The sequence below is a fragment of the Corvus cornix genome, chromosome 12 (genome assembly GCF_000738735.6).
Source record: "Corvus cornix cornix isolate S_Up_H32 chromosome 12, ASM73873v5, whole genome shotgun sequence".
Classification (NCBI taxonomy): domain Eukaryota; kingdom Metazoa; phylum Chordata; class Aves; order Passeriformes; family Corvidae; genus Corvus; species Corvus cornix.
Window position 1 is genome coordinate 6,794,089 of NC_046342.1, and position 26,005 is coordinate 6,820,093.

The 26,005-nt window shown below is 36.7% G+C and overlaps 1 protein-coding gene across 19 annotated transcripts in view; it reads left to right on the forward strand.

Moving 5' to 3' along the window:
• The window catches only part of CACNA1D (calcium voltage-gated channel subunit alpha1 D), a 172,101-nt gene that overhangs the window by 63,447 nt on the left and 82,649 nt on the right, over positions 1–26,005 (forward strand). For 15 of the 19 annotated variants that reach the window (XM_039558788.1, XM_039558771.1, XM_039558775.1 and 12 more), the window contains exons 5-8: positions 3,011–3,153; positions 4,507–4,659; positions 5,499–5,695; positions 18,071–18,174. In XM_039558788.1, the coding sequence (XP_039414722.1) occupies positions 3,011–3,153; positions 4,507–4,659; positions 5,499–5,695; positions 18,071–18,174 (597 nt within the window). Of the gene's footprint in view, positions 1–3,010; positions 3,154–4,506; positions 4,660–5,498; positions 5,696–17,487; positions 17,592–18,070; positions 18,175–26,005 lie in introns of all 19 variants that reach the window. The other 4 variants (XM_039558772.1, XM_039558786.1, XM_039558789.1 and 1 more) reach the window with 1 other exon arrangement.

A 26,005-nucleotide genomic window follows, 5' to 3' on the forward strand; every position in this document is an offset into this window, starting at 1 on the left:
TTCATTAGATCCTAGCTTCAGCTATCTAGAGAATTAATCTTGAGATATATATTCACCAGTTTCCTAAATATTGTCGAGATTGTTAAAAAACTGTTTAACCAGTACCGTAAATTTTGTTTGCTAAAAATATGAATTATCTAGAACGTGGAGAACATTATCCATGTATAACTTTGTATGTTGTAGCAAACACAACCTTGGCTTGCAGTGTGCAATTCTAATTTAATTTTCAAATTGAAACCAATCAAGAGTTGCCTGTAATTGAAAAGGCCCAGAAACTAGAGTGTGTGCTGCTTTTAGGTTGTCACTGCGTTAAGGAAAGGAAAGAGATGCTAAGTAAAGGAATTTGTGGTAAAAGGCATTGTTAAATTTGGTGAAGTACTATGAATATAAGAAAGCCTGATTTGTAACTATTTGATTATGAGATACTAAATGTTACTGAGAAGGTTGTATTTGGGCCAGTCCCTTGGCATGCAGGCAGTTTTGGTCCAGGACTAAAATTTGTGTATAAATAGATCCTTCATCAGGTCGGGTCATTCTCAACAGATTGGCCCCTGTGCCTGAAGGGGAAGCTTGGTGAGCAGGTTGGAGACTGTCACACACGAGCTCTGTTCCCTTGCCAAGCAGGCACTTGAATAGACCTCTTCCCTTTTGTCGAGTGACCACAGAGTTACAGTAACCCTGGAGCAGTCTAATTAACATGACCTCTATCTTTGGCTGTGTCCTAAATACATGATAACTAAAAAATTTTCCACTAATTCCTAAAACACTCATTATTGGAGGCTAAATGTAGTTAGGTCAAATGCTCACACTGGATTTGTTGAAATTATGAATAAAAAAGGACTATATCTTATCAAATGCCTAAAATATCACACTAAGATTAAGTCTGATTCAAACCCACAAGTTTGGAATATAAACTATTTTGCAGGTTGTCACCAGCCTTTAAGACAAGGTGGACCTTTCACAACATGACATACTGACAAAACTGTGAACAATGTTTTTGTTCTTTCAGTAAGAACACAACCTACGTGATTAAGCAAGCATGAGTCCCATTTATTTAATTAATACTTAAAAGCCCAGTGAAAAATTGATTTTTCATATATAACCCAAGGTGGATATGGAATCACTTCTGGACCTGATTCTATTTGACTAGCTTCAATGTAAAATTTCAATAGGTATTCCAATAGCTTTGGAAGAGCTGCCACGATGTCCTGTATTGAATGTCTTGAAATTTGCATTCTCAGCAGAAACTGTAGCAGTCCAAATGCATTAATCTTAATTATACCTAAAGAAATCTCTACAAGCAAAAGGGAAACACATATAGAAACATTTTTAAAATCAAAGCTTAATTAAACCTTTAAACTTTGGTAAACTCTAGAGGAATATGAGCGTAAATTTCAATAAAGATCAATAGTTTTATACCTTAATGGCGTTTTAGGAATGACATATGTCCTGGTTTCAGCTGGACAACATAAAATAACAGAGCTGTAGATACAGCTGTGAATGTGATGCTTTCTACTCTTTGTCATTTCTTTCTGTAACCCGTCAGAGTACGAATTACTTTGAGTAGTCCACTTACCTGCATGGCCTCCCACCTAATTTCCATTGATTTCTGTGAAAAAATAAGGTCCCAGTAGAGAAAGCTTTCATAGCAGCTTCCTATGCCGTTTAATTTTCTGAATGTTCTATGAACTGACAGGCTGAAAGGTTCTCTGAATTCAGGACTTGATTTAGAAGCCTTTTTAATAATGTCTGTTTTCAGAGCATAAATAGTCACTCTTGAAATCATTGAGGTGGTTTGTTTTCCTGCAATTATGTTTCTGTTAAATTCTAGGCCTGGATCAGACCTGATATTCAATGTCTGGATTTGGTATAACAGTATGTGGGCTGCTGATGTTCCTTGTAACATCTTTAGAGTCTTTGTGGCTGAGTTTTTCCCTGGAGCAGAACGAAGCAGTCCTAGGGATGGGTATTGACTGATATGGGTCAGCTGCTTACTGGGGGCAGGGTAAAGCCTTCAATAATCTAGTTTAGGCACCCCATTAAATAATATATGATTTCAAGCAACTATCCAGCGTGACAGAGTTCTTAACCAAAGTTGTGAAAACTTTTCATGACCAAACTAAAACCCTGCACATTTCTGGCATTCTTTACAAGTGTGGAACATTTCTCATGATTGCAAAACTCTATTAACTTGATAATCCTTTTGGGAGAAGTGTAGCTCTGCAACTATTGAACTACAGACTCTGTGCAAAGGATAACACAGTTTGTGTAGTCTAGTGAGAGTCTAGAAAACCATGTGTCTGAAATGGAGCTCCAAACTAAAATAAACCTAAGATTAATTTGTATTTCAAGAACATGCATCACTTTAAATTTCTGCTAAGAGTGGGAAAGCAAAATAAAAGTCTATAATAGTGCAAACTATTCTAATGAATGACTAATTCATTTCTGCAGGGAAAAAATACAATATAATAAATGAGCCATCTGGGAATATATTTTTCCTCATAGGTATTATGTGTAAGAAACAAATCTTTTTGGTGTTATTAAATGGTGAACGCTAATTGTTTTTAAAATACTCAGTTTCTGCTGACTGTATATAGAATATTGTACTGCTGTGCCACTTGGAGTTCATGTATTCCACCAAAATTAAACCAGATGGTTTTAGTTATTATCTATTTCTTCTTCTAAAGGGAAGATTAATTCTCCAAATGTTAAAGTTAAAATGTTTGAACAAAAGTGGCAAAGTAGCTTCATTTATTTAAAAATAGAAAACTGTGTATATAAGCTGAATGCTAAATTTTTGGCTACTGTGTGATCCTCATTCTCTAGAGGGATTATAAAGTCTTGCACTTCATAGCTCTTTCTGTCATGATTTAATGTGTAAATATACCTCTCAATTTGACATCTGAACAGCTTTTCAGAATGATCTGCAGTTCAACTAATTTCCAAAGCAACATCTTTGACTGCGTGGTAAATGGATAGTGATGACCTTACCTTTCATCTCCTTTTCCAGATTATTTAGTGTAATATTGGAACAATTAACCAAAGAAACAGATGGTGGCAGCCACTCGGGTGGCAAACCTGGTGGCTTTGATGTCAAAGCCCTCAGAGCCTTTCGTGTATTGCGACCTCTCCGGCTTGTATCAGGAGTGCCCAGTAAGCTCTGCTCTCTTTATTTCCATTGCAATGAGGAAAGTAACTGCTCTGATTATTTAACTGTCTTCTTCCAGACACTACAGAAGTGAAATGGGATAAAGCTGAGATTTTTATCTGGCTACATATATAAAGTGAATTTCAAGATGAATGATATCCTATTTCAAGCTGAACAAGGGATTGTGAATTCAGTCAATGTATGATCTTATACAGTTCAATAAGCAGACAGGGGAATACACTTCCTTTTTAGGAGCTTTATGTAAAAGTAAATTACATGTTAAAATGCAAATAAACCAGAAAATAAAATTCAAATTTTTTTTTTTTATTCTAAAGGCCTGCATTTGAAAGTGTAGGTGGTCCTAAAATAGTTTATATGTTGGTAAGTTGTATGCCAGAGCACGTTCCACATTTCATGTTTCCTGCTCCCTCCAATGCACATGAATGCCTTCTGTTTATCTCAGCAGAGCTAACAGATAAATTAGGAAACTTAAAAAGTAGAACAATATTGTTTAAGGAAAGCAATTGTATTTTCTGATATTTCCTGTTTTCTTTTAATGCTTTATTAAGTATTGAAGGTTTTTGGGCTATATGAGGTTCACAGCTTACAGTTCAGCTCCTTCCAGGGCATTCAAAGGAAGAAAGCTAATTCTGTGTTTATTATATCGTGGACTATTACATGGAAATGATTGATTTTTGGCAAAAGGACTTCAGTGGGTACAGAACAGTCCTATGAAATGTCAGAGAGAAGGTCTATCAAGTTATAAAAGAGGCATATTTTATTCTCATTGGTACTGTGGATTCACTCATTCAAGCTGGATAAATATTTAATTGAAAAAAAGAAAATAGAGCAGTTTTGAAAAGGATAAATGATGGAAGAATAAGTGTATTCAGAATACAAATGTGTTTTCCCAGTTAACTATATTTTTCTCCCAGAGCAAAAAGACAGTTCTACAATTGGCTGAGTGTAGATTTTCTCAGAACTTGCCACAAAGTTTTTGTTTTAGCACAGAACTTCTTAAAGGTTATATAAAATGACCTACAGGGACACTCTGACTACATGCCCTTTCTTTATAAAAGCACCCACAGATTCTTGTGACACATTTCAAGCACTGACTTGTATGATATAACCTTTATTAACAGAGGAACTAATTAGAAAGAAAGTTTTAGATTCTTATGAAGATTTTTATACTACAGGAACATTTTGTTGTTCTGGGCAGTAGATGTTTTAAAAAAACCTGGTTATCTCTGCATGTCTGTATCATTAAGTTCTAATAATATGTAATTATGTAAAATCTGATAGAGCAAGACATAGAAATATGGTTCATATCTTATATCCTGTTTTGTTTTTTTTTTTAGGTTTACAAGTTGTCCTGAACTCCATTATAAAAGCCATGGTCCCCCTCCTCCATATTGCCCTTTTGGTATTGTTTGTAATCATAATCTATGCTATTATAGGATTGGAACTTTTTATTGGAAAAATGCACAAATCTTGTTTTCTTATTGATTCAGGTAAGTCATTAAACTGTTGATTAAAATAAGGGTTTGATGATGTTTTCTTTCAAATCTGTGGGATTTCAGTTTGAAATAGAAGTAGGGGCCAAAGCATTGAAGCTGTTGTAAGCCCAGTTTATGCTGGTTCATAATTTTAGGTACAGTGCATTAAGTGGAAAAAAAAAATCCAATACCAAAGTCACAAAAAAATCAAACTAGTTAGAGACTAGGCCATGCTCTGAATAGGTTTTCATTTCTGATATGTGTAGTTGAAATATCAGTAGTGAAGAAAATAAGGGTGACTACCTACATGGAACAAATCCAGATTGTGGTAAGGAGTTCTGTTCTGAAATGAGTGAAGAAGGAAAACAATGTTCTTCCATCCAGGTGAAATAGTGAAATGGAAGTGTGTGTTGTGGGAGAACTTTGAAGTAGTGAAACCTGGTGGCTAAAGATGCTTTTCTATTAGCTAAGTAATGAAGATGACTGTGTAGGATTTAGATCCATTTCCCTGAGTGGTCCATGTGTTGGTGTGAAGTGCCATGAATTGAAGTAGCAGCAGCGAAGAGGAAAGAAAAAATCAGCATGAGGAACTTCTAAGAAATGATGTGTTATTACATTATGCTTCTTTCCACTCCTTAATTACTCAAGCTCTTCTATACATTGTTTTGATTAACCTATTTTGAGGTTGTAAGGCCCAGGTCTTGAGAAGCTAAAAGCTCTGAAGCTCTCATGTATTGCCTTTCTCAGCTTGTAATCTGGATTTCTTTCACAAAAGCGTTGATATTTCTTCATGTAAAGGGTTAACTCATGAAAACCTGAGAGCTCAGAGTTCGGATTTTTTGGTCATTTTCCAGATATACTAGTTGAAGAAGATCCAGCACCTTGTGCATTCTCAGGGAATGGCCGTCAGTGTGTCATGAATGGCACTGAATGTAAGGGTGGATGGGTTGGACCAAACGGAGGCATAACCAACTTTGATAACTTTGCATTTGCAATGCTGACTGTGTTCCAGTGTATAACCATGGAAGGATGGACTGATGTGTTGTACTGGGTAAGTTCATAAATCACCAAGCTTTCTTTGCTTTTAAACAAGCTTCTCTGTTCGAGTGGGAATTGAGCTGTTTCACAATACCATCAGCAGGAAATCTTGGTGAGTTTTGCAGGAGATGAGCTCAGCTGTGTACTTGTTTCAGTCACAGCCTGTTACTGGACTCCTCAGGATAAAAGGATATTTTAGAAACAAATTTATTCATTGCTTATTTGAGGGTTTTTTTGCCTATTCTATTTGGATAAATGTAAAGCTACATTTATGTCCTTTGGACTAGCATTTTTTTGTGTGAGCCTACAGATATTAAGTCTGTCTTCATTGATTAGGTTTAAGAGCTCTCTTTTTGCAGTATTTGTGCGGATTTTTCCACAATTTTAACATAAATTAGAACAAAGCAAGCTCTCAGCTGACATTGCTTGCCATGGGGACTGAAAATCATGTTAACCATTCAGAAACTGCAAATTACAGGAGCTGTGGCCCTGACACCATCTCCATGGAAGCAGCAAAAGGTGTTCAAAAACCTGTGTAAATCCTTACCTTTAAATGCTCCTTTGGTTCAAGGTATGGTACTTCCAGAGTCTTGCAACATCAACAGTCAGCTGGACACAGACTGGGAAACTGAAAGTGGAGGAAAATGAACACACAGATTTTTAAAGGAAACACTTTAAAGGAGTCACCTAAAAACATAGATAGACATTTCTCTGCTTAACCTTATTCCACTCTAAGGGACATGACACTGTTTTGTGAATCTTGGAGTATCTCAATATCTGATGTGAGTGATTTGTCCAAGACCATTCAAGAAGTCTGTGACAGAACCTCCCATAGGTGCTGAACATCAGTGACAATATTCTGTACTACTTGCTACTCAGCAGTAAGTCTTTGCAGCTATTAAGACCTTACAAAAAACATAATTCTAACAGTTCAAATGTTAGAAAATATGTATGGAAGAAGAAAAGTGATTACTAGTAAAGATCACTGTTAAAAAGGGATGAGTTATCTCAAGGAGTATCTTAGTGGAACTTTAGGTTTTGTTGCTGACAGCAGCTCACATCGTGAGTTTGTTCAAGTTTGTTTGGATAAGTGGGATTATTTACTAACAGTGCATCTGCTGTGGAGTACTGGATGCATTTTGGAATGTAGTGCTACCCAGTGAATGACCACATGATTTTATGTGGTCATTTGTTGCAAATCAAGGTGAAATGAACTGTTGCTAAAACATATAACACCAGAGTGTAGTCTCAGATAAAATCTGCAATACTGAAGTATAGACTATGGAGATGTTTTTAAGAGAATATCACTGTTAAAGATAATTAAGATGGTAAAATGGCATTCTTTTAGGATTGAAAGACCAAAAATAGGGTACTGTGAATAGCTGCTTTCACTGTCTGTTATCAGTCACAAAACTGGCTAGAAACATACGAACCTTCAACACTAATGAGTAACAATTATGTACAGCTACTTATAGGCTATTGCATGATTTCCCATTGTAAAGGTTTGTCAGTTCCTTGGGATTTGCACTAAAACTCTCCCTAATTTTCTAGGAGACTGTAAATACAGAATTAGTATGTGCTTTATGGTTTGTGTTCATGGTGATGGCAATTATTTAAATTCTTCCTGAAAGGGAAGGTGTGCCATAGTTATCTAGAAAAAACAAAACATTTAACATCTTTTGGGGTTAAAGTATACCCACATTTGAGGACCTGATAATTCCTCCAACTTTTTTCAAAGAAATTTAATATAAAAGCTTTGGAGAGCTGCTGTGTTTAGAATACAATTGTTACAAAACATATAGAAACAACTTGAGTGGCTCAGAATTAAACATTTTTTCCCCTGGGATTTGATGACCTAATTAATCTGCTGCCCTTTAGAAACCTTTGCAGTCTCCACTGACAGCAGAAAAAATTAAAATAATTAAAATAGGATGTTGAATCTTTTCATGATCAGACAAAATGAAAAGTGTAAAAAAATTATAAACAATTGAAAGCTATGTGAGTTGTTTGTACTTATTTGTCTATAAGGAGTTTCCAATGTAGAATGTATTTACAGGTACACAGGTGTCATTTTTCATTTTGTTACAAATGATACTGGAATTATTAACAGTGAAACAAATATTTATTGATCTAGTGAAATATCAAAATCAGATATTCAGGTGGGTTTGGAATCTATCTTAACTGATGCTTATATAATTAAATTATAGATTCAGATTCTTTCTATGTATAGACCAAAAAGTTGCCCATTGGCAGGCTGAAATTACTTGCTGAGGACAAGAGGAATGACAACTTATATGTTTAATTTTATCACTGGATCAAGCTGAGGTAGATTTAGCTAAAAATTGGAAAAGATTTCATTTCATTTGAAAATTGTAAAATCTTTAGGGAGATACCAAAATTGTAATAAAAGAATGTTCAAAGAATCTGAGGAAGCCTTTTTAGCTCGATGTGCATGGGGTTTGTGGGTTGCTTTTTACTTAGAACTCTGTTAATAATACACAGACTGAATGAGTTTTATACAAAACAAATGAAACCAAACCCACAAATATTAGAAACTGCACAGAATTCTCATTTTTCATTTGGTCACTGTGTGAACAATGAAATAAACTTATGTAGGCTTCTCTTGCTAGCAGGTGTAATGTGAGTGGGTGAAATCTGTGCAATATTTTGCATCGTGTTAAATGACATTCTGTCAGCAAGGATGACTGCTGAAAATGACAGCTTCCAAAAGCACTCACTGGCACAGCTCCTTATCACCTGGTTAACGACAGTAAACTTGCTTTAAAAGTTCTCTACGCACCAATAATGAATTTTCTCTTATGCATATCTATTGTAAGTTGAGGCCTCGATTCTGCTGCTGCTGGGCACCCTTCAGATCATGGTGGCGTATGTGGGCATCCTGCTGCTCACCAGTTTGCATCCCAATCCCAAATGTCCTACTGTGTTTTAGTGTCTTCACCTGGCCTCTTTTCTCTAACTTACTCTTAACTCACTGGATAGCAGGCATGATGTGGTTTATCCACAAAAGATATGGCTCCTTAGTGCCAAAGGTTCAAATTTAGAGGTTAAGGGGTGTTCTCCTTGTTTTCAGCAGCCAGTGCACCAGGTGTGCTCCCAAACTGTATGTTTGTGTCTGCACTTCTGTATGTTTTCCATGTTGGGACTGTGTTTATTCCCAGTCATGGTCCTTTCTGTTTGCTCTGGAGCCCTAATTGGAGGCTCATCCTTTTCGTCTTGGATCCTGGTGCAGTCCCTGTTATCAGCCAAGTGGCAGCCCTCTGTGTGCCCAAGTTTTTAGTGCTCTGGCTCACATTCTAAAGCTGAGAGCATAGTACTCTCTACCTCATTTCCAATTTATGCTAGCAAGCTCTCAGGAATTGCAGAACTTGAATCTGCATTTGCATATCTGGCTCCAGATTTTTCCCATGTCTTTGAAACATCTCGATGTATAATCTATTAATGGCAAACATGTATTTTGTAAATTGCTTTTTATTTTTAGCTGCTTTGCTTGATACATGGGAACACAGATAATGAGCAGTGATACTTGCCAGAAAAACCCCCAATTTTCCCATGAGCACCAAAATTATCACATTTAATTCTTGTTTTCACCATAGTGAAGTTATCTTGAGTTACTACACTTGAATAATCCAACTGTAGCTGGAATGAGAGATGGTCAGGGCCTCTGAGAAACAAAGTTCCTAATGGGATGGGTTGCCAGCACAGTTGCTTCAAAGATGGGACAAATGTATTAGTGGCTACTGGTTTTTACTAGGTCAATTTTATGGACAGATGCTGCATTACTAACTCAAATTTTAAAGCTCCCCAGTTCTCTAACACCTGTCTAGCACTGTTCAGATTGATCTGGAGACTGCTGAGATTGAAGCACTCAAGCTAAAATTGCTGAATAATGATACACTGATGTCTTACATGGTTTTGCCTATTAATACACCTACTGATATGTTAACAAGATATTTTCTAAAGGATTCTTGCTTAAAATACTCAGTTCATTACTTGAAAAGTCTAGGCAATCTAAAATATACCTAAAGCTCATATAAGGTTTAAGGCAAGGGATGTCAGTTTTTTTCAAAATATACCCTTTACTGATATGTCAGCTTTTAAAAACTGGTACTACTTTTTGCTAATAACATATTATCATGAAAGAAATACTTCATTCATTGTTCCTCTGCTTTTATAACTAAAAAGGCTGCATTTAGGAACCTGTTTCCTGTTTTCAAAATTGAGCTTTATATCCCCCAATATACTCCTTGAAGCATCTAAAAACATCTCCAAATAATCCATCATTTCTGTAATACAGACTGTTTAGGCTGCACTGCACTCCTGTGTATGTCTACATGCACTTTTGCATAAGTGTCTGCACAGCCAGTGCATTAATGTCAATCAGATCAGGTCAGGAGCTCAGTCTCTACTCCTGACACTTTTTAGAATTCTCCTATTCAAGCATCTTAAGGACAGACTCAGACACAGTGTACTTCAAACCAGCTGACGTGCAACCAAAGATATTTCATAAACAGAAGCAAATGTTTTACAAATACATATTACACAAGAAAACCCCTTGGCTCATGCACAAAATGTATTATTAGGCTATAAACAAAAAACTGCAAAACATGTTTGAAGTATTATCAAAACTGTCATCAGAGTGCTGACAAGGAGTTTCCTAAAAATACCTTTCCAAAAATGTGACCAAGAGTCAAATAAGCAATAATACTCTAGAACTTTGAATGATTTAATAAGCTAGTGGGAATCAACTGCTTAGGGCAATTTAACCATGTTAGTCCTGTTCCCCCTGCAGAAAGGGAAGGCATGCTCCTGCATCCAAACAATACTTGTCAGCAATGAATTTCAGCTTATTGTCTGCAAGAAGTCAAAGAATGCTTCACAGCTTTTTTCCATTTGTAAATCAGTTGCAAATACTTAGCAATGTTAAAAACTGTGAGGAAACATGCCTGAAAAATCTTAGAAAATACTTATTTCTGCTTTTTCCTCTTATGTACCAAAGGAAAGCTTAGTGCTGTTCTGCTAGCATTGCTCAGCACCACTCACAGGTCATCTGAGGGAGGCTCTTGAGTGAAACAAGTCAGCTCATCCCCAAAGGCATTGTTGTGCTGCATGCACAGAGCTCCCAGCCTTCCATGACTACATAGGCAGAAAGTTAACACATGATGTACAGCTGGAGAAAGAGTGATAGAAATATTGGATGACAGCATTAATATACTGCATAAATCTCCCTAAAGAGCCAGGGACTTCAGGCAGAATTTTTTCCATTTGAATGTTAACTACTTGAATCTGGTTTCATGTTAAAATCAAGATTAACCCCCCCACCTTTTAGGTAATGATTTGGACTAATTACCTTTTTATGTTCTCTAGTTGTTAAAAGCTCTGAGTCATCCAGTTTTGGAATGCAAGGAGACAGGACTTAATTTCAGAAAGAGAAAAAAGGGACTGATCAAATTCAGACAGAGGCAAACAGAGCTACCCAGCCAAGGAATATACAGATCAAAAGTTTGAATTATGATCAAAAAGGATGTGATTTACATATATAAATATACATAATTTAATAATATATGATATAGTAGAATTTTTTTCCAATTAGCCTCTTAACACAAAGAGCCCACCTGAGGAGGAATTTAAAGTAACTCACAGGGAAATATCTTTCCCATGAGGTGAATTTGATTGACTTTGACAAGATATCTGGTATCTCAGCCTCAGCTGACTGCTGACCTGTACTGCAGTCAAAGTGTGGAACTAATTTCTTGTCACAGATTATTTCAAATACTAAGACAAACTTATTATTTCTCCCCAGAAATTTTAAATAAAACTGGGTAGAAACTGGATTGGAAAGAGAGGCTAAACTTGGGGTTGTGCTAAGAACTCCACTAGTCCATCAGCTAGACTTTCTTCCAAAAACTTTGCCATAAGAAGCAAACAATTATTTTATAACATTCCTAGTTCCCAATCTGTCCCAGGATAACAATTTAGTAGATAAATTTAGATCTTCCTTACTACTGGGGCTTTGCTCGTTGTTGCTACGTAAACTAAGGTAGCAATTTTACATCATCTCTCTGAATAGTAAATGCATTGTACTTGTATTTTTTTGTATCCAGTATGTGGGAAATATTAAATACATCCAATTGTTGTATAATGTACATTTATAGATGGAATAGCAGATTCAAAAAGAAAAAAGGTGTTTAGTACAGAACATCTGTGTGGATACTATAACTTTTCATTTTCATACATGGTAGCTAACTATTTAAAAAATAAACACATTTTTCATCACATTACTTACTTAATAGTTTTTTGAGCCCTTAGATTTAACAAACCAAATCTATGTGTAGGTTTTATAACTTTTTGTGAAATTAGTTTGGGCAATATAGATAAATAGGTACAAGCACTAACAAATTGTAAATCTGAAATTAACATGCTCCTATCTTGGATTTTGTTATATCTGGAATACAGATTTTATTAAAGCTGGTAGTGCTCAATAGCAAACCTTCTCTGGGTTACTGTTTTGCAGAGGTAGTACTCTTCATTTTGTTATGGTTCTGTCCATCTGCTCTGCAGATTCAAGCAGGGATAGACAGCTATCTGAAAAAGATAACACAATTTCTTCACAGTCACGTTTGACATCTTGGCTTTCCTTGGAACCATTACTTGATTTCTGCCCAGCCCCTCCTCCCAGTAAGACAGTAAGCTGATTAATGGAATGCCACTAACAGGAATTAGCTAAAATAGTATTAGATACAACACAGTGTCTGAATGCAAAAGAAAGACCTGCATCTAAACTCATTTCCAAGCAATCATAGTAAAAATTTATAAACAATTATGTTTTGAAGATTAAATGCTTTATGGGAGTACCAAAATTTTATGCCTCATTTGTGAAGTGTGGCTAAAACCAACAGAAGGGAGAAAATGAGGTCTGTTCACATTGATCAAAGCAAATTCATTAAGCTGAAGCAGCGTCTTCCAAGTAGAGGTTTAACGTGAGAGAATCACTTTTATGTGATCCTGTACGTGTGTCCTGTATGCAATTGTACAGTCCAGCTTACATAACATAAGACAGAGACCAAATTTAAGAGGTGATTAAGCAATTTTGAGGCTCTCTAGGTACTGTGACAATTTTACGCTTCTCGATGGGATCTCTTTCTCTTTAGGCCTACCTTGATGCCTGAGCCATGGAATTCTCATTTTTCCAGTTGTTGCTGAGCTGAAATGCTTAACAAAGAGTGATCTTGGGGCACACCCCACCAGTGCATCTCCATTCTGTGTCAGAAGCACAATAAATCTGCATCTATCCAACCAGGAGAGCATCAGGGAAATCTGTGCTTTGACTCCAGAACATCGAATATAAAATTCCATGCTTTTATAAACCAACCTAGAGGTTGCTGTGCTTCAAGCATAGCCTGTTTTAAGTCAGCTTTAAGTTAACTCCACTTCAGCCAATAATATCTCAGGACAAAACCTTTGAAGCCAGGCAGCTTTGAAAAGCTCTCTGGTGTGCTTTGCACTGAGTAGAATAAATAGCGTGGTCTGGGGTTTTGTGAAACTCCCTTGCATGCTTCCAAGAATGCAGGGTTAGTCCCACTTCACAAAATACTAATGTATGAAGGATTTTTACAGCTATCAAGAGGCTGAGTTTGTCAGTCTGTACAATTTTTAAGATGATGAGGCAGATTATAGGTAGCACTAAGTAAACCCACCAGTTGTGTGTCTGTTGGAATGTTATGAAAAGAAGAAGGTAAAATTAAACCTAAGGAAGCTAAGAAACTTTAGAGGGTTTTAAACATTGTGGAAAACCAAAAAAGGTTAATGCATCAGCACATTGTATCTGTAGTGGTACAAAAGCAGAATTAGAGGTTTTGTTTTATCATTAACCCCGGGTAGAGTTTATATTAATTACAAATTGAGTTTGCAACAGTTTTCAGTAAATGAATAGCAGTACAGAAAAGTAAGACCTTCATTTGTGTGCAATTGCATGTGAGGATTTTACTCACAATTACCATAGATAGGGATAAATGAGATTTAAATGATTTCTAATGGATGTTTTAGATTGAAGTTTGCCATCTGCTGCTGTGTAATACTAAGGGTTATATCTGCAGTAAACCTGACTTCTTCCCTGTTTCACTTCAGTCTTGGTCTCTGATCATTTATGCTGTGTTGTATTGATAGTTGACTCCAACTGCAGCACAGCTTACAAGATAATTCATCCACTTGAGGTGCCACTTGAAGCATTTCAGACTGTACCATGTTTGTCTGATCAGCTCAAGATAATTCTTCAAGACTGCAAACTCAACATATATGTGTAAACATAAAGACCCAGATAATTAATGTGTGGTACACATCTACTGTTATGGTGAAACAGAACTAAGGGATTAGAAAAATACTTTGTCCTTCATATTCCTTATCTCATCTGCCCTCTGGTTGATGTGATGGACAAACTGCTGAGAACTGACATTCAGAAAGCGAGACTAGATCTTTAAAAAGACAAAGGGCAAGAAGGATGGTGCTTGGCAGTGTCCTTGCCATAGGTGTTATGAAGGCTGAAAGCCTCATGGCCTCAGACAGAACAAGTCCATTGAGAGCCATTAAATATGACACCTCCTTTGGTACAGTGCACCCCTGAGACACAGGGCAGGGGATTCTTGCAAGACATTTTGCTGAGGATTTCAGATGTGAAATCTCCTTGAATTCCTGGATTTGCTTCAGTGCATCTGGAATTTGTGACTTTAACTCCTTGTTCTGCACTTTGGGTGAGAAGTCAACATTAATCCCTTCAAGTGAATATATCTTGGTTTTGAGGATGGAGATTTTCCTGTTCTCATATTATTAGCCAAGCTCTGTCTCCATTTTTAATCAGAAGGCAAATCAATTCCTTTAATCTTTCTTTAATTGGAAGTTATGGAAAATGCCATTTGACATGCATGAAATGAGCAGCAAACTTTTCCAGAAGGAAAAGACTTCTTTTTATACTTTGATCTCTGGTATTAATGCAGTCTTAAATATTACTTCATGAATAGAAATGACAATGCATTACTTGATTAGAGTTTAATTGTATCTAGAATTAAATGATAAAGTTGTTGAGTAGTTTTTAGGAATTCAATCTTAGATTATTGCCAAGGTGTTCTACTAGGTTCAGGTGTTCCAGAGTTATGGAATTCTTTTGAAGTAGTTCAGCATCTGCCCAAACTGAAACATTTCTTCTAGTATTGGTTAGCTGCAATTTTTGCTTCATAAAGCATTAGTGAAGCAAATCTATAATATATAATTAGATAGATTAGCCTGAAACATTGGGCTTAAAATCCAACTCCGTAAGTGAGAATGAATTTTTTTATATGTTGCTAATTATAAAGTGAATGCAAATCACAGCTGCTCATACTAACAGATCCTTTGTGACAGAACAAGAGAATTTCAGCTTTGCTCCTGGGTTAGAGTTAGCAGAATGCCTGGCTGCTTGAAAATGTTCTCTTTACGATCAAAAGCAGAGCATGGAGTTGTATTGCAGTGACTCCCAGAGCTCTGTTTTTTGAGCTCTGCTCAAAGTAAAATTGTAAATATTAGTCTCTCAGGTTTTTCGAAATGATACATAGCAGAAAATGTTGGCATCAATACTGGAGGAATTTATGTCTTCACTCTGAACTCTGGTGACTTGCAACAACTGCCTGCCAATGGTATAGTTGCTAGATGCAAAATGCATTCAGATGTATTTGAAATTTAATTAAAATGTTCGCTCTGATCAGTTATTGCTAGAAAAAACACTTGGCCTTATGGTATGAGTCAGGTCTATGAAGCAAACTCAATTCTAAAGTAGTAAAATAATTATGAATAGACATTTAAACAAAAATTGAGTAAATATTATTCTTAAAACATAAGGCCAGATGCCTACACTTGAAAGAAGGCAAGGGGCAATCCACTGGGATGAGGGAGAAATTCAGCCTGGGCACTGGGATGTTCTACTCAGTGACTTTGATGCTTCATTGCTAAAGCTTCTCAAACATAGGGGACTTGCTTTGGCAGAATGGGTATGGATGATAAAACCTGAAACACCACAGCCACTGTCCTTAACAGAGCCCCCTGATGCGCCAAGGATTGCTGAAAGCGTTGCCCTGGAGACTAAGTAGGTATAATGGCAGCATTGTGAAAGACTTGCCCATATGAATATTGCAGGACTGAACAATGAAAGCTTGGGATCTCTTGAAATTGAAGGAAATGATCCCAGTCTCACTGAATGGCTATAACCCTTTTCTATTTTAACTTCTCCAAAATACAGTTTTATTGGAAGAGGAAAAAAATCCAAATCAAAGATATATTTTCATGTTTTTCTTTTTTGAAGCAAGTGTAATTTTAAGTTACTTTTCAGTACCTCAGTTCAATTAAAAAAGCATTTTAAAAGATGATGCATAGATTCTTTTAAAAGGTGCATGAAGAAGCTGTGTAAACTAATCTGGTTTGTTTACTTTGCTAAGTATAAACTGATGTTATTACAGATTACCATTGAAGAGAAGTGCCTTTGGGCCTTAATCTGCAAAGACTTAATGCTTCTGTCTAACCCTCCAACAACCCCTCTTGCAGAAACTGAGGTTGATATTAATTAAGACAGGGGATAAAACAAAAGAAGTAATTTTGAAAAATATTTGTTCCCATGTTTAGTAGGTTTATTCCAACAGAGATGTTAGGGAGAGGTGTCAAACTTGACTGTCAATAGAGCTCAAAGCCTAATCAAAGCTTTCAGATACAACAAACACAATGGCATTAACAGGAGAGAAAACAGATTTGCAACTAGATTGTTCTACAACACCATAAGTATTTTTATCATCTGCTGAATTTCCATGACTATAAAAAATTTTAAGAAGAATCTAATGCAAAAGCTGGAATAATTCCTCTTCAAGAAGAACCGTTTCCAAGAAGCTTCGTGTCAGAACAATTTTTGTGACTTACCAAAATATCTTTTTGCACCTGTATCCTATACACAAACATTTCCCTGTTTAAAAATATCTGTTTTTCTGAATAGGCCTTTTTAGATCTCCATGGGTATGTTTCACAAGTCCATCCTTTGATAGGTATAATGAGCTAGCTGAGAATAGCAAGTGGAAGAGATCTTTATAGAAAATGTTTGAGTCTATAAAGAGTGTATTGAAAGCTCTGTTACTTCAACGTCGCTTTAAAAAAAAAACCACCAGCAACAACTTTTTAAATTTCATTCGGCCTTGATCTGGATATAATTTACATTCAGAAGTTTTCCTGGGATGTTTCCATGTTTCCATTGTGTTTCTAAAATTGTGTTCATGCTTTTCACACAGATTCATTCTCATTTATTTCTTTTTGAATTAAGATGTCTGAGTGCATTTGACTGCTGTATTTCAGGAAAAATGGTGGGAATTCCATGTTACAACAGCTCATACTGCTTGTACAGTTGAGATTCACATTGCTGTTTATTTTCTCAAATGATCATCCTAATGTTTCAGTGTAGTTTGTGATCATCATCTTAACTGGAGATCTGAAATATAGCTCATGTTCTCAGCATTTAAAGAACAGAACTGTTGCAGTACTCCATTTATGTTCGATAATATTTCTGATCCAAATGTTAGCTTCACTCAGCATTTTGTTTTAGGGTATGTGTTAGGAATGCAAAGGGAATGTGACCAGTGCTTTCTTGCTCTTATTGTCCTTCTTGGATTTCTGAAGGAATGCATAGAGTGTTATGTAACCTGAATGATCAAATTTTCCTTTCTCTGACTCTTCATTGCTGTTAATGCAGTGATCTACTCTATAAGATCATCTTATTTCTTGCAGATGAATGATGCAATGGGATTTGAATTGCCATGGGTGTATTTTGTCAGTCTCGTCATCTTTGGGTCATTTTTCGTACTAAATCTTGTTCTTGGTGTATTGAGCGGGTAAGCATACACCTTTTTCATCATGAAGGCAGAGTCCTGAATTCAGTTGCCAAGAACACACAGGTTATCTCATACAGGTGAGATTTCAGTTGGGATGGCACCTTTTAATAAACCTCTATTGCTTCCTCCTTCAATTAGAACACAAAAAGTTCTCTGTAGCTATCATATAAATAACATACAAACACTAAAATCAGAATTTAGACCTATCAGTATGTATTCTTCATGTCCTTTTGGCAAAGTCATAAAAAACACTAACAATTCTCATGCACTCATTTAGAAGTTATTTCAATTAATTCTGTATTGCCTCGCATCTACAACAAAATTTGGGTAAGTAAATTTAAACAGTTGTTCGTTCATTTTTTCCAAGATCTGGATAAGCCATAAACTTTATGTTGAACCTATGTGATCTGGCAGCTGCAAAAAGGACTCTGCTGTTTAATGAATGACTGAATCATAACTTATTTCCTTGCGTTTTACAGGTAAATGATGCAATAGGATGTGAGTGGCCATGGATCTATTTTGTTAGTCTTATCATCCTTGGCTCATTTTTCGTACTTAACCTGGTTCTTGGTGTACTTAGTGGGTAAGCAGTTGAGTTAACATTGTGTATGCTACTGCTATTTGTAAGATGGCCTCTGCATTTACTCCAGCTTCTCAGCAATGGCTTTTTTGCATGCACTTGAGATTCTTGTGTCATCCTACCAGTGTTTGCTCTTTGGACTGAACTGTGTGATTCGAGCGCCTGTATCTGTCTTGACATCACGTTCACCATGCTTGCCAAAAATATTCATTAAATGAGGCACTAATCTCCTTATTCTATAATATTCCTGCAGGGAAAAAGGTTTTGTGCACAGAGATGGGCGGTGCACCCGCACAAATATTCTCCCCTGTTGTTATATACAAGTGTCTTTTTCTGAAAGACCAACTTTTGCTTTTCTTCAAAAAGTCATAAAGCAATTGGAGTGTTATTTATGTTTACCAGGCACATATTTTGCTCAAAATATTGCAAAATATTTTTAATGAGTGCTTCAGGATTTGTCTTACAGAGAGTGTGGCTGCACTACCCCAACACAGTGTTCAATGGTTCCTGGGTTGTAGAGCTGGGAACTGCTGTGACAGCCTGCACCAGGAACTGATATATTTATCAATAATAAAGTATCAATTTAATATTGCTGTCAGTTGGAGGTCGTCACAGCTTTTTGTTGGTTTTTACACTCCAGGGTCCAGCCAAGAAATAAAGTCATGTCAGTTCTAGCTGTATAATGTGCTTTGAAACTGTAGTTTATGGCAAGAGTTTGCCAGGTTTTCTTTTTACAAAGCCCCCTTACTTGAAGTTACAACCCTCTTTCGTCTGCCATTTCCTGGTTTCTAACACACTTGAGCTTGGGAAACTCCAGTTTATGGTAAAGATATTTTTTGACAAATATATAAAAGATCTAGCTAGCAATTGAATGCTGAAAAGAAAATTAGTATGGTTGTATGCATTAGTTTTTAGTTATACAGCAAAAAATATTTTCCTGGCAATCTCAGGCAAATTGTGCCATCTTTGTTAGCCAACAGAAAAATTTCTCTTGCATAGAACGCAGCCTGACACTGCAGTTGATGGTGTCATCAGGATGCTGACAGTGTGTGCAGCCCTATTCATGGTTTTGCCACATTGTATCCATTGTATCTGAAAGAAATTATAATGCATTATTATATATTATTCCTAGAAATCAGATAAGCCAACAAAATTTCTAGGTGTTGATGTAACTTTGTTACAAGAGCACTTTTATCTGATGAGCAGTTTTACAGTGTGCTTTTTAAAATCTTTCGTCATTTATCTGTGATAGATTACTGCTGCACACAGGAAACCAGGGAAAGCATAGTTTTACCTTACTGTCAGACTTGCTTTGCAAAGCAGATGTTTAAAAGCAAAATGGTAGTGCTAAACCCACACTACTGAGTTTTAGGTTTAATCTCTTCCTTCCAAGACCTGTCCTGTAAAGTCTGATTTATACAGTCATATCAGCTTTCTTTTATCCAAGGACACGTGTGTAAATTATTGCAAAACTAAGGGCGTAGCTTTAGCCATGCTGGAAAATGAAATTAGAAGGAGAAGGACACATAAATGAGGGTAGTTACAGTGTAATTTATTTCTTCTTTTGATGCTGTTACCTAACATTGCTGTGTGACTGGACTTCGCACTGAAGTCATTAGAGGATTAGGCTCTCACAGTTCCTTCTCTGGCCCTTAAGAACATCACAAGCACCAATTAGTTTTCTTCCTGTCCTGTGAAGGTGTCTGGTAACAGATAATAAATATTCTTATTTTTCCTCCCATGCCTCAAATTGTTATTGGTTTCAGATTTTTCTGTTTTTTAAAAGAAATTTACGGGGAAAATGGCGCCAAATTTGGTGTTTTGTTACGTGTGTTAATTTTTTTTCCTGAAGTAATGGAAATTCAGAGATACTCTCATGAATCAGCTTAACATTTGTTTTAATAAATTTAAAATATTGTGTGTAGTTTGCAGCATTATGATGCATATATTTGTCGGAATATGGAGTAGCTTTTTAGGTGCCATTCCAATACCGGGAAGAGGCGTCCCCTCGTCCTTGAGTTCCTTCCTGCAGACAAGAAATCACCACTGATTTCTAGGTTTTGTGTGATCCACAGAGCTCTGATGCTCCTCAAAACCCTTGCTGGCTTCCCTTGGATTTTCAGTGCACAGCAATGGCAGTGACAAGTGAACTCTCCTTAAATTCATCAAGCCATTAATTGCTAAATTTATTTTTCTGCCATAGTGTCAGCCAGGGTCAATTGAGTGCTCAGCATGCTTGATGAATTGTCTGAATCCATGTTTGCCCTAAATACATGAAAGAGCCTTCCTAAAACTCCCATTTTTTGTTTTCTTTCTGAAGAAAATGACGGTAGAGAGCTGAGACACGTGATATGTAAATATCACCAAGGACTGACATTGAAAGTGCAAGGAGAAAGTCAAAGGGAATACTCCTGAAAGATACCTAGCATAGCAAACTGATGTTTGGTCCAGAAGTGAAGAGAATGTCCTGGCATACTTGTTTGAGACTCTGACAAACAAGGGCAAGTGTGGAATACTGTTACTCTGATTTATTTTGATCAGTATATAACAGTTGTATATAAATAATTTTCCCCATATTTTCTGTTTAGACCTACTAGCCTGGTCTAAATTTTATGGATAAAATTGATGTACTGGTAAAATCCAATAATGTTTTTGTGTTTCTTAGTAGAAAGATAATATTTTTCATTCTGAGCCAAGCATTGAATATGCAACACATAATTTTTTTTTGTTTTTATTTAAAAATAAAATTAGCTTGTATGTTTAATACTTTTCAAACCATAACATGAAACTTGGTTTATGATAAATCTACAGGAAAATTGAATTTTACTAAACCAATCAAATGTCAAGAATGCAAAAATTATGCCAACTTACTTGAAAGCATGGCTTTGCATACAGATTTTGAAAGTGGAATCTGAATGCCTAATACCTTTTCTGTATTAAAGTGTTACTTCCTTTATATCAGGTTATGCTGTGTACATTTAAATCTGTCTGCTGTTTTTGATCCGTTTGTGGTTTTAAAATATTCAGTTATTCTCTTTGCACTCCTTTGTTATTCTGTGACCATCTGCCCCTTTGTATTTCTGTAATGCCTCTTGTGCACTGCATGTTTGATGTATTAAGATACTGTAAAATGGATGAGAATTATGGTTTGGCAGATCCTTTGTTTTACATCTAGCTCTTTCTGAAGGTGAGTATTTCCTGGTGATCCATGTCAGTCTTGCCTGCAGAAGGTGACATTCTTAAAAATAGAGTTCATATCTTTAATACCAGTAGTGTACATGAATAGAAACAATGTGTGTATGGAATCTGCATGTGGTAAATATTGTAATTTCTGCATGGAAGCTGACTGTGGAGACTTTTTCTTACGTATTCCCTTGAATAACAAGGATGGAGAGAATTCATAGGCTTGAGTTAATTCAGCTTTTTCAAAAAACTATAATTTTTACTCTGTATTAGATGCTAGAAATATTCACATTAGTCTAAAAGTGAATTCTCTGAAGGCATGAAATACTAGGCACAGAAACTGGGAGCTCAGGTCAGGCCTTCTCCAAATATTCCAGTGTACAAGACCAGAGCATATCATAACTATTGCTGCAAAAGAGTGAGCTGAAATTGAAAGTTAGAAATTATAAGGTTAAGGTTGTTGGAAAGTTATCAAATAAAGATCAGAATGGAGATTTTAATCTGTCCTGAAAGTGTTAAAAGTTAAAATAAAAAAAAAGTTAAAATAGACACGTCAGTAATTCAGCATGTATTAAACTGGTTTGCTGTGAACAGAGGAAATAAATTATAAAACTTCATAACTTATTTATCAAGAGGCATGGCTTTTAATGATGCATGATAATCTATTCCTGAAGATAGACCTTATCATTAGGGGATGGGTTTTGCTGGTGCCATTTTACGCTCAAGGCATTAGTATTTCTTTGGGTAGCCATGGGAACAACTAAAACCTTTCAAACACACTTTAATAAATCTATAAGTTGAATTTATTGCCTTGCAAAAGGACACCAAGTCATAAGATTTGACATGTCCTTACATCCTCCTACATGTGATCTTGCAGATTACTAAGTGAATGTTAATTTTTTCAATTTCTTTCCCCCAGTAATATTTGCAATGTATGTAAATAATGATTCTAAAAGCTAAGGGTATGTACTCATCCACCCTAATCTCACAGCAATATCTGTCAATTAATGTCATATCTGTTGGTGCACATAAGCTTATACACCTAAGAACTGTTGTTTACAGTATATATGGAAAAAATCATAGAAAAGGCATTTGAATAATGGTGCACCAAATAGAAAACGGCAGTAAACTGTCATCCACACCCTTTCAGCAAAAGGAAAATGAACTGGTTTTGACAGAGTTCCTTTTCAGAGCAGCAGGAAGGCCTAATGAAAAATATAAAATAAAAATTATTGCTGAAAATTTAACTCCTTCCCATAGATAAACCGAATATACATTGAAAACAAGGAGAGGGACTCTAGCTGTAGATCTCAGGAAGTTATGAGCTGAAAACAAAGGAAATGTTATATTTGATTGATCAATTGAATAAACTAACAATAATCAGCAAACATTTTCAGCTGTATACAGAGAAGCTGTATAATTCCTGCTTGAGACAGAAACCAATAAAATCAGTGGGGATAGTTCTGCACTCTTGAATAAGAGCTTGGAGGGGACTGATTTTATTTCAGTCCTGTCTGAACTCACCCCACCAAGGTTTCTTAGGGGTTACTCCTGTGAGGTTCTTGCTGGTGCAGCCCCTGGCAGGGAAACAAACCATGGCAGTTTCAGAAACTCTGTTGAGAGGCCACATCCCGATGTCAGGTGATGGCAGCGTTTGGTCCTGTGCTCAGGACTTCCCCTTCTTCTTCCAAGAAATCCAGTGTCCTGAGCCAAATGGGTCTTGACCTAGGAGAGAAGGGGCACATCTTATTATGCAGATTTAATTAATAATGGTCTGAAACATCAGATCTCAGTTTTGTTACTCTATCAGATGGTTCCCTATCTTGCTGTTCCCACTGATGATCCTGTAGCATTCACGGGCTCCATCAGATCTCAGTTTTGTTACTCTATCAGATGGTTCCCTATCTTGCTGTTCCCACTGATGATCCTGTAGCATTCACGGGCTCTCTGGCACAGTAAGGCTGTACAGGCCCTTTGCTCCACAGAGCTGCTGCTGGAGCTGTTGAATGCACATTTTGTTAATTGCTAATGAATTGCATAGAAATAGCCATGGGTAGGTAATACCAGTTTGCATTTCCCCATCAAGAGCCCAATGCTCCTTGCTTAAGGAAAATTCCTGCTAGGATTTTTTTTTTGTCCTACAGATATAGTTCTAGACTTCAGCCTGTGACTTTTTTTTCCCCTAGAAGAAGGGATGACAATGATGTATACAAATCTCCTGTAATTAAAGATGTGATGTCACTTAACCTTTTTTATGTCTCTCCACATCTGCTACACTTTACATCCAGCTGTGAGCTGTTGTCCATGCTTAGCTGTACTCTTGAAGTAGTTTTAATTCTCTGACTTGATTCTGCTAATTTGTTGGTTGGTATGGTTACCACTGTGTGAAACCACTCCTGCAGGTCTGGTGGCCATCACTGTACTCCTATGAGTACATTTTTGGTATTATGGGATTGTTCTCTGTGAATAAATGAGAGTCTGGGATGTCTGAGTGGCAGTTCTACATATAGAATTAGCTTAACACTTTCCACATACCAGCCCCTATGTGCGGTGAGCTCCGTACAACAGGAGCTTCGTTCTCCCTCCCACTGCATTTGCAGTGACACAGAAGGGCAGGAATATGGCTAACGAAGGATTTGTGTCCTGGTTTATACTCAGACATCAAAACCACCTGTTTGTTTTATGTCATCAGTGCCTAGAGATGCACAGGAGTTTCAGCAACACTCGTGGTGCTGCACAGGCCCCCTGATGAAATATCTCTGGCCTTTAGCATGGGAAAGCTTTGAGCTGGTAGGGGGCTGGTATAGGTGACTAGTTACTATATCTGTGAATATACAGAGAGAAGGGAGAGTATAGCAAAAGCATTTCAACAAATTGTCTTAGGATTTTTGGTTAATATGACCCTGCCTGTTATTTAAGGTGTGAGAACCAGGGAGATGTAATTGAGTCCCAGCAAGTATTCCCTGCTGCCACTTCCACCTTGTTGCATCAAGCCATTCCCAACTGATGCATACCAGCAGGGGTTATTTCACTCTGCTGAAGGAAGACAAATCTGGCATGATTACCCCAGACTATTGAAGCATGAATTCAAGCCCTGCATTTTATATGCTTCTGCCTCAACAACCATTGATGATGATGGTGTTGTGCCTGAACAGAGAAATGAGATCATCTTTCTGCAAGGAGACAAGGAATTTTTGGGCAACAGAAATAAACCCTGTGTTTTATATAGTAGGTTAATTATCACTAAAAGTAAATGAGATTATGTAAATTAGTCTCCATCAAATGCTTTATTTTGCAAGTGATGTTTCTACTGTGCTGCAGATGCAGTACCCCCTGCCCAAAATACTTTCAAATGTCAGATCCAGGTCATTTTATCAAACCAGAATCAAATATGTATTTCAAAGTTAGCTCTTAGCACAGGCATTTGTGAAACCAAGTATTTACAGAGCTTAAGTCCACTTACTGCAATTAATGTGCAGTTTCCTGAGCCTGTCAGCTTCAGAGGCTGCTGGCCTGAGTGCTGAGTTGGTGACAGGGAGGCCAGTTCAGGCCACCAGTCTGACCACTTCAGTCCCTATGTTGCCTACACAGCCAAAAGCTTTTCCTTTCTGCCCTGGACCCACCCTACCCACTCCACAGCCATGAAATGCTGTGCAAGCAGCTGTCTTAGTCCTCCTTCCAGGACATCAGCCAATGTTTATGTATCTTTATCTATGTATTTGGCTATCTTTTTGTCTGAAAGTCTTTGTCAGAAGCTTTAAAGAGCCAACATCTCTCACTCTTCTCACCCCCATCATCTTTTTCAAATTACTTATTTCTTGGCCAAAAAAAAGAGATGCTTTTGTTTTGCCAACAGGAAACTCATTGCTTTCCAATTCTATTAAATTTTCCTTTCTTATTCATGGCGTTTCACTGAAAGGAGTATGTCCACCTGTGTCTGAGGGGTGTCACTTCATTGTGGCTGTGATAGAAAAATAATACCACAGAGCCAGATTCTTCCCTCCCTGAAGAAAGTTGTCTTCTTGTGTGTTATAATTCCTTACAAACAGGCAAGATGTTTAAAATAAAAACTAAAATTTTAAAATATTGTGGAAATAAGCACCCTTGCATCTCCCCCTTCTGATAAATTGGAGCAACCTATAACAAGGCAGCATCTGACTTCTGTGCAGTATTAAAGGGAAAGGTCAGAATTAGCTGTGTATATAAAAAACTAGGTTTAATTCTCTGTGTGCAGCCCTTTTAATGTGAAGTCAGAGTTAAAGAGTGGTTCAGCCATGGGTGAAGTACTCTTCAAAGTATCAGCCTTGCCAGCTGATTAATTAAAAAATTATTTCTTTCACTTCACTCTATATGATAATAACAACTTTTGTTTTACTTCACCCTCGCGCATCACATCTCCTTTGAATTAATGAGAAATACCTGAAGGACTTTAAATGAAAAAGGCATGAATACTTAGTAAAAGCTAGCAAGGCTTGTTACTTCTCATTTCCTACTATGCTGTGATAGCTCTTTTTCCAAAGATATTGCCTGTGGGAAGTGAGTCATGAGTGCGTTGCCTCAATCAGGTGTAAAGGACAGTCTCTAATCCTCTCTCTGAGAGAAGCTTAAACCCAGCATTCCATAACCCAAACAGTTTCTTATTGACTTGTGA